The sequence below is a fragment of the Diplotaxodon limnothrissa genome, linkage group LG8 (assembly GCF_057381915.1).
Source record: "Diplotaxodon limnothrissa isolate DT_005_m linkage group LG8, D_limnothrissa_male_GT1.1, whole genome shotgun sequence".
Lineage (NCBI taxonomy): Eukaryota > Metazoa > Chordata > Actinopteri > Cichliformes > Cichlidae > Diplotaxodon > Diplotaxodon limnothrissa.
Window position 1 is genome coordinate 32,110,209 of NC_140603.1, and position 8,801 is coordinate 32,119,009.

General features: G+C 48.1%; 1 protein-coding gene across 1 annotated transcript; it reads right to left on the minus strand.

Moving 5' to 3' along the window:
* Positions 1-39: 39 nt before the first annotated feature.
* Positions 40-8,558, minus strand: LOC146627451 (protein FAM13C-like). Its single transcript, XM_085361118.1, has 11 exons — positions 8,345-8,558; positions 5,567-5,879; positions 4,838-4,973; positions 4,650-4,731; positions 4,365-4,425; positions 4,082-4,202; positions 1,602-1,685; positions 1,394-1,489; positions 938-1,149; positions 299-400; positions 40-157 (listed from the first exon to the last, which is right to left on the minus strand). Exons 1-11 carry the CDS (start codon positions 8,556-8,558, stop codon positions 40-42), a joined length of 1,539 nt encoding a protein of 512 aa, XP_085217244.1.
* Between the last annotated feature and the right edge of the window lie 243 nt (positions 8,559-8,801).

Genomic DNA, 8,801 nt, shown 5'->3' on the forward strand with positions numbered 1-8,801 from the left:
GGGAGAAGTGATGCTGGCTCGGTTTAACTCGGGTTTTCCTCACATGGCGACTTCCTGTTTGCTGAGGAGGACTTCCAGCAGGCGCAGTTTGGCTTTCAGCTGTTTGTACTCCTGGTACTCCTCCTTCATCGGCGTTCGGTCCTCTTTCTGGCAGATTCTGTCCAACAAGCACAAATGACAGGAAACACAGGAGCGAGTTAACGAGGTTGCTGCCCGCACACGTCGCTCGTATAATCATCGAATAAAACCAGCTGCCGCTGCGTTAAAAGCTCCTGTTGTTAGTAAAGTTTGTGCTCACCTTCCGGTCTGTCGATAAAACTCGTCCTCGAACTCCTTCAGGACCTTCCGCCTCGCCTTCTTCTCGGCCCGGGTCTCCCGCAGACAGTCCAGCAGCTGAGACCTGGACCCAGGAACAGAAACTGAAAACCGGCCGCCGAGCGATTTACTGCACACGAAAGATGGACGCGGCTCCGTCGAGGTGTTTCATGGCCAATCACGCTCCTCTGCTTCAGATCAGCTGAGCAGAGGAGTCGCCCCCTGCTGGTCATTAGACAGAGTGCAGACTTTTCAGAAGGAGCTGCGTCCATCTTTTATATACAGACTGTAGTAGCGCCATGCTGCAGGCTGACTGTGAGGACCCTGAGCTCAGTCTGGCAGGCGCAGTTACGCCTGCAGGACTTGTCGTCTGACCGCAGCACGTCCACGTAAACATCGTGTCACACCAAGCTGCAGGAGCTGCACAGACCAGCTGCAGGTGAGCACTCAGACGTGTTTATTGCGTGTTTGTCACGTTTCATGAGCTGCTGAGTAGAAACTTCCTGTTAGCAGCCGTGTAACAGTAAAAGGTCAGATGCGTTGGGACGCACCGGACGCGTCTGTGGCACCGGCTCGGGTCACAGACGCTTCAAAGCCTCGCCGCACGTCACTTTTCACCCACCTGGAGGCTTCGTGCAGGTTCGCTGTGGTGAGAGCATCTTGCTGCCGGACGGCTTTCACCTCGTCTAACGGCGACACGAAGGCCGGGTCGCTGTCCCGGTCGCTGTCTTCCTCGCCGGCTGCTGGTTGGGCCGGTCTGCGCGGCGGCGGGACAGGAAGCTCATCGACGGCCAACGAACTCACGCAGTCTTCATCAGAACCATCCTCTTCCTCCTGAGACAGAAACAGAGCGTCCTTGTACTTAAACGCCATCAAGCTTTAGCTCTTATGTAAAATCATCTCGACTACATAAACAACTCAAAGCTGCTGTTGTCACAGTGAGTTTGTCCTGAAGGTGGCGCTGCAGCAGGAGGACGATAAACCCCACGTTTCCGTTTTTCTCTGACGAAACTTTGTTTAGTTCGCACGTATGAAATCGCTGCTGCTGATGTTAAAACACGACAGGTGTGCGTCTTACGATAGTGCTGATGGTGGGGCTGGCACACAGCAAGTGTTTGATCATCTGGTAGCGGTCGTACAGAGGCTTCACCAGGTTCTTCTCCTGCTTCGTTCCCTGGGACACAACAAAGTGTCAATAAGCTCCTCTCGTGGAGTTGGAGAATAAAAACACGGCGTTGGAAACGAGGGGCTTCGATCCTGCTGGGTGTGTGTGGGGGAGGACTCACCGGCCGGCCGTGCAGACTCTCGAAGTACAGCAGACATTTCTGCAGAGTGATTTTCTCCAGCACCATCTGAGCCTGAGTCATCTCCTGCACACAGTCCAGAGATGGCACCACATACGTCTGATATCAGAAAATTGGATATCTGCTGATATGGATGTGAACCTGATATAGTTACAATCAATAACGCTGTTTTTTCATGCTCCAGTTTAAGAAACAGAACATTAAAGCTGTTCTGTTATAATTTTATTAAACAAACATACGCTGCACCCAAAGTACTTCACAGTTCAGCCAAACTGATGTTTGTATTTAAACTTGAAGGACTTAAAGTAAAATTCAAAAAGTCATTTAAATGCAATTTAATGCAGATTTCAAAAACTTTGTTATAAACCATGTTTACACTCAAAAACTTCAAATGGAGCCTTTTATACTTACAGCTGAACATAAACAGAGTTTAAAGCCAATAAACAAACACACTCATGTTTGATCAGGATGATGTCAGTGTTTCTATCACCTTTAACCTGAGACTGAATTTTGTGTCATTTCTGTACAAAACTAAAGACTGAAAAAAGTGTTTTTCATAGTTTTTTCGAGCCATGAAACTGGCCAGGCGTCGTGCCGGTTTGTTTCCCCTGCGTGGGGCGCACACGCCGGGCTGTCCAAACAGGACCCCACATTCTTGATTTTTAGTTCAGCAACACTCCTCCTGAAACTTTGGAGTTTGAGCTCTTTGTACAGCAAAGTTACAGGAGGATAAAAATCATCATCAGTCGTTTGGTAAATAATCCCGTCACGAGAGAACAACAAATATATAACTTCCTGTTGTAACCCTCAAACTGAATGCTAATGTAACGACACTACTTCCACGTCTAATAGAGATGTGACGTCATTCAGGGGTAAAACCGCAAAGGATTGTGGGTACGAGTGGTAAGCGGTACTAGCGCACGCAGGCTTTCACGTGAAAACGGTCACACAGCGATAAAAAGAAACAAAAAATGGCAAGAAGCTGTTGTGTTATTAGCTGCAACAGCCGGTCGCATGACAGCCACGGGAAGCCGACGGTAAAGAGATCGTTGTTATCAGATTCCGTCGTTGAAGAAAAATCGTTCAAACCGAGTTTCCGAAGTAACAAAGAGGCGACGGACGGCCTGGATTGCAGCCGTTCGAAGAGCAAATATAACGTCCCAGAACGCTGCAGCTCACAGGTCAGTCTGCTCCAAGCATTCCCACAGAGGTCAGTCTGCTGTTGTAGTTATTACGTCATTTATCATAATTGGTGATGTAGGTTACAAATAAGTCTTAATTTGAATTGAATTCGTTGCTTTGCTGCTTTGTTCACTGTGGCTTTGCGGGCTAATGTTTGTTGTTCTTTGTAGGAAAAGCAGCCTACAAAATGCTGGGATGCGATCCAGACTGGGCCCCTCTGTCAGCCTGGGTTTCAAGCTGCTACCACAGCCAGATCTGATTGGTGAAGAGAGAGCGAGATCAAAACAGCCACGTCTGCATATATGCGCCCAAGTGTTGTATGAAGCAAGTGATACTGTCTCAGTTTGTTGTTTGATGTTTTGTTTTTGCATTGTTGATTTGTTTTTCAGCGAAGCAGCTAATAAAGCTGATGGATTTCTACAATGTTGCCTCTTTGCTGTGAGATTCTGTAACAGAATGAAACAATGATGCCAGTAATAAATAAAGACAATGAATTGAATGAATTACCAAACACTTATTTTATTTCTATTGGATCTGAAAATGTTGTGTAACACTACAACCTGAAACGACACATAGATGCGTTGGCCTGTAACAGCAGCTGTGAGATGGAGTCGTCCAAACCACCAAAGTAAACTGGAGCTGGGCTTGTTGCAGGATCTGATGCTACCAAACATGTTGTGAGTGTGTGCGCTCTCACTTAGGACCATATAATAATAAACGTGATGAAAGTTGTGCAGCACGCTGACGTCCTTACTCCACTCTGTGCTCGTGTGGGTCTGACCCTTTCACTCCTTTGATTTCTTCCTCGTACTTTCTTTGACTCTTCGTCACGTCTGTCTTCGTGCGGAGCTGCCGAGTTCTCCGTTGTTTTGTACAGAACTGTTTTTGGGGCAAATAAAATGCAAGTGGGGATTAAACCGCAGAGTTAATGGTTACCGGTGCTGGAAATGCTGGCGCTTGATGCAGTGTTTTGATTTTGTTGCCACTCGTACCCACAATGCAACGCGCGAAAGTCACGTGGTCTGTCGATCTCTACTGTCTGTAATGGAGGCGGAGTTCCTGTTTGTGATATTTATTGGATCAGGTTACATTTTTATTTCTCCCCGATATCGGATCCAGTCATTGAGGCCAGGATGGGACCGGATCCTGTATATGGGACTGGTTGACCTCTAACAGAGTCGAGTCTGTGCGCGTGATAACGAACATTCAAAGTGAAACAAAATGAAACCTGATTCCTTTGATGAATCGAAGCGTTCGCTCACGCAGAGCCGAGCACCGACCTTCATGTTGTCAGGGAGACCCAGCGCCTGCCTCTTCTCTCTCAGCCGCCTGAACAGGGACTCCACCGTTTCCTCCAGAGCCGGTTTGTGCTCCGACGCCCCCTGCTGCCCCGCGCCGTACCTGCAGGATACAGGCAGCCGTCACTGAAGCACCAAAGCCTGCAGTTCCTCTAGCATCCAGCAGAGGCAGCATGTTAAAACCTTCCAGCTCTGCTGCAGTAACTCTGCGCACAAACTACTCGAACAGTTACTGAGTCAGCACAGGGTTAGTGAAGTCGGTTACCTGCAGACGTCTGCGCTTTCCTGCTCCTTCGACTCGAACACCGACTGCCTGAGTCTCAGCTCTGCAGAGGAAACACAGTCACACATTACCATGAACCAGTTCAGCAGTCAGTGAACTGAAACCAGAAACACAGAGGTCACAGTTTTACTGTCAGTTTGGCAGGAGCCTGATCGCAGCTCAGCTGATGAGCACGTTTACTGAGACTCCAGCTGCTGCTGTCAAACACGTGGCTGCAGCCTGCGCCCACAACAGACGCTGAACCTGAGCCGAGCCTGCGACCGTCACCTTTGAGCTGCTTGCGAGCCTTGGCCAGTTCGCCCATCACTCGGATCATCTCCGGGTTCGAGTACTTGTCGTTGTGGGACGGCTGAAACAGAAGACGACAGAAATCAAATGATGCAGTAAAGAGCGATGACGTTTACGACTCTTTAACGCTGTGCCGTGAGTCTGACAGCGCCCCCTCCTGGATCTACCTTGTAGTTCATCTCCTGCTCAAACTGGTCCTCAAACCTGCGGACCTTCTTCTTCAGGGTCTGGATGTGTCTCGTGAGGAAGGGCACGGACGAGGGACGCTCGCCCTCCGAGTCCTGCGTCCTGTCGCCCCGACACCTGAACACAAACACAGCGCTCAGATTCAGCAGGCGGGCATCATCGGGTACGAGCACGCCACCACCCCACAGGGATATATCCAGATATATTTATCAAAGAGATTTAACATTTTTAAGATTAGCAGGACACACACGGCTTTGAGCCTGAACGCGGGAACCGTCACGTTATCCAACGCCAGCGTGTCACAGACACAGACAGGAAGTAGCTGTCGGTGAAACAACAAAGACGAGAAAACTGGGTCACAGCTTCAGGCAGTGGCTCACAAACCGAAGACGATGATGATGAAGGACGGATTATATAAGCCGCACTAATGCAGGTCAAACACAAACCACTCCACTGCACTCTCCCCGCCAATCACATGACATCGAGCACAAAACAGCTTCAAGCAGCCTGAAACTGGAAACCAGAGCAAAGAGTCCAGTTGGTCCTGGAGCCAGGACCACCAGGGTCCAGATCCAGGACCACCAGGGTCCAGATCCAGGCTGTGCAGCACGCGTGGAAGCAGACATAAACGTACACAGACATCATTTAAAGGAAAACAAAGCAGGAAGTCCAGATGAACATCAGAGCGCCCCCCTCAGAGCAGCACTCACAGGATGTACTGCTGGCTGCACGGCGGCGACGGGGCGGAGTCCGGGTCCGAGTTAAACCTCTGACATGGGCTGGAGCAGCGGGGGGAGGGCAGGGGGCTGGCACCTCCCGCCAGCAGCTGGAGGAGAGCTCCGCCTCCATCTGAGCCGTGTCCACCTTCACCTCCGGGGCTGCTCCTCTGAGGAGAGTAGGGGGAGTGGTGGGGGCTCGGCGGCGTCACTACGTCGGGGGTCGGGGGCTGCTGGCCGGGGTGGATGGCGGTTAACGGCGGGTGTCGCGGGGACTGTGGCGGTCTGGTCAGGAACGTCAGCAGCTCTGCAGACACACAAAACACAATCAGGTCAGCCTCCTCCTCCCAGCAGTGCTGTCAGCTTACAGTAACTATAATTATCTCTAAATTGCTTTATATACCACATGTATGTAAATATATATCACTGCAGCCTAACGCTGAGCAGCTGTGGGAACAGTTAGCTAATCGAACACTAAGATAAGATAAGATAACCTTTATTAGTCCCACACGTGGGAAATTTGTTAACACTGATCCAGTTTTACCTTCAGCCGTGTTTCAGTGAAGCTGAACTCTCTAATTCTGTGACATCATACAGCTGATACCATCGTGCTGACACAATCCTACCCGCTTATACCTTTACAGCTGTTTTAGGCCAACGACAGGAAGTTAACAGGTTAGTTTCCGAGTTTAGAGAATCAGGACAGGAAGTTCAGAACATCAAAACTCTGTCACGCCCATTCATCGACGGCGCGCTCCATCACTGCGTTGCTCCTCTGTGCTGTCAACGGTCATCATCACTCCAACAAGGGTCCGAATGCCAAAGCTCAGTCTGCTGCCTGTTTCTATTGTTTTCAGCGGATTCAATAAAAAGTGTTTGAAACTCGGAGAATGCCGAGAAGCCTGCAGCTGCCGAACAGTCAAAATGACTAAAATAACACTCTCACCACTGCTACGACCTTCCAGGACCTCTGGACCCAACTGAGAACCACATGTAGCAGAGGTGTCAAACATAAGGCCCAGGGCCCTGAATCAGCCCGCTAAAGACTCTAAACCGGCCCACTGGATGTGAGGGAATGATGGATGTTTGTATTCCTCTAAGTTTTACAAGCTCCATTTTTCACTATTGACTGTAGAAATGAAGTTTTTGTGCAAACGTTTCTGTAAATTCACAGAAGCTTGTTTGTAATAGCAGCGTGCACAGACACACACACGCACGCACACACAGTGTGTGAACAGTTATCTCAGCTAATGCTTCGTGTGCAGGTAAACTGGAAGGTGTGTGTGTGTGTGTGTGTGTGTGTGTCTGCGTACAGGGTCTGGATCATCTCCAATGATAACACACACACATACAAAACAACAGTTTATAAACACACACAGACTGACAGGTGTGTGTACTAGTGATGGGTCGTTCGCGAACGAAATGGCTCTTAGAGCCGGCTCTTTGACGTGAACGACGCGAGCCGGCTCCTTATCGCGAGCCGTCACGTGGGGTTTTTTTTTTTCTTTTCTTTCTCTCAGCCTCTCTCTCGCACTTTTTTCCCGCTTCACTCTGCACGCGAGCCTTGTGCTTTACACTGGGCAGAGGGGGAGGGGCGGTAGTTACACTCAGTAGCACAGGAACAGAGCCAGAGAGAGAGAAAGAGAGGCAGGGACAACAACATTAGAAAGGTATAGTAATCATCCACAACTATTTTCGGTTGCAGATGATAAAGGATTGAGAAAGTTTATTCATGCAGGTCCATATGACAGAGAATATGCATGTTCTTTTAGTTTTCATATTATAATTTATATTTAATTGTGTTGTGGTTTGCAGTGTTTTGTGTTCTTTTCACTTTAAATTTGTGAAAGGAAAAAGCTGAAAATTTAAATAGTTAAAACTTGAAATGTGAATAGTTGATTTTTGTATTATATGATTTATTTATTACATTTTATGTGGAGTGAATAAATAAAAGTATATTTACGGTGGCCCCTAGAGACAAAGCACATACAAACTTCAAATCACGTACGAACTCTGAAGCATGTACAAACTCCAAAACACGTAAAAACACGTACAAACTCCAAAACACGTAAAAACTCCAAAACACGTACAAACTCCGAAGCACGTAAAAACACGTACAAACTCCAAAACACGTAAAAACTCCAAAACACGTAAAAACACGTACAAACTCCGAAGCACGTAAAAACTCAGAAGCATATAAAAACTCAGAAGCATATAAAAACTCAGAAGCACATAAAAACTCAAAACACGTACAAAAGACAACAGAAGTGCTCCAGGATGCTGGGCGCAGTGTTGAGCCTTTGTTATCTTGTGGCTACACAAGCCAGCAAGTACCAACGACCGGATTTGGTGTGTGGTAGTAACAGGTAAATGAACTTTTTTTTAAAATTATTTGAATATATATATGAGTGCCTGTGTATAAATACACAAACAATACACATATGCTTTCAATTGTGTAATTTAAGTGATCTAGTAGCTCTGCTTTGGAAGTTCCGTTCATGCTAGAAATGTGTTTTGGAGTTTATACGTGTTTTGTCTCTAGGGGCCACCGCATATATTTATATATAAACATATATAAATAAAACCACTTGTTTTTACGTTAGTAATTCCTTTTGTGCATAATTTTATATTATTGTTAATAATAAATTAATTAAAGCAACAAAACAACCTGAAGAGCCGGTTCGGAGCCGAAAGAGCCGGCTCTTTTTAGTGAGCCGAACCGAAAGAGCCGGATCTCTAAAAAGAGCCGGAAATCCCATCACTAGTGTGTACCTGGCGGGCTGTTCTCGTCTGCAGGGACGCCGTGGCAAAGCGCCAGCGTCTTCGCCTCCTTCCCTCCGAGCTCGGCCCGACCACGGGGGCTCTTCTGCTCCTTGCTGCCCAGAGGAGGGGGGCTCTCCTCGGGGGATGACCCCAGCGATGTCCCCCCCTCCACCTCCAGAGCCTGGAGCTTCTGCAGGGAACTCTGCAGGCAGAAGCAGAACATGCCAGACACGCTGGTCCAGAGATTAACCAGGTTCCAGGCGCAGTGTGTCTGTGTGTGTTTGTGTGTGAGGTGAATGTAGGGCAGTGAGGCACTGTTACAATGAAAGACTCCAGATATTAGCCAGATCTCTGATACGTCACATGTGGAAGCACAGAGCGGGGGCTTAGTGTTCAGGAAACAGTCTTATCCCACAGTTTTAAAGCATAAGTCAATGAGCCTCCCTTCCAGGAATTACACCAGCAC

Coding starts and splice junctions, on each gene's coding strand:
- LOC146627451 (XM_085361118.1), bottom strand. CDS start 8,558: ATGTTCTGCTTCTGCCTGCAGAGTTCCCTGCAGAAGCTCCAGGCTCTG. Junction 1,490..1,601: donor AGAGTCTGCACGGCCGGCCG/GTGAGTCCTCCC, acceptor GTTGTGTCCCAG/GGAACGAAGCAGGAGAAGAA. Junction 158..298: donor TTTTATCGACAGACCGGAAG/GTGAGCACAAAC, acceptor CTTGTTGGACAG/AATCTGCCAGAAAGAGGACC.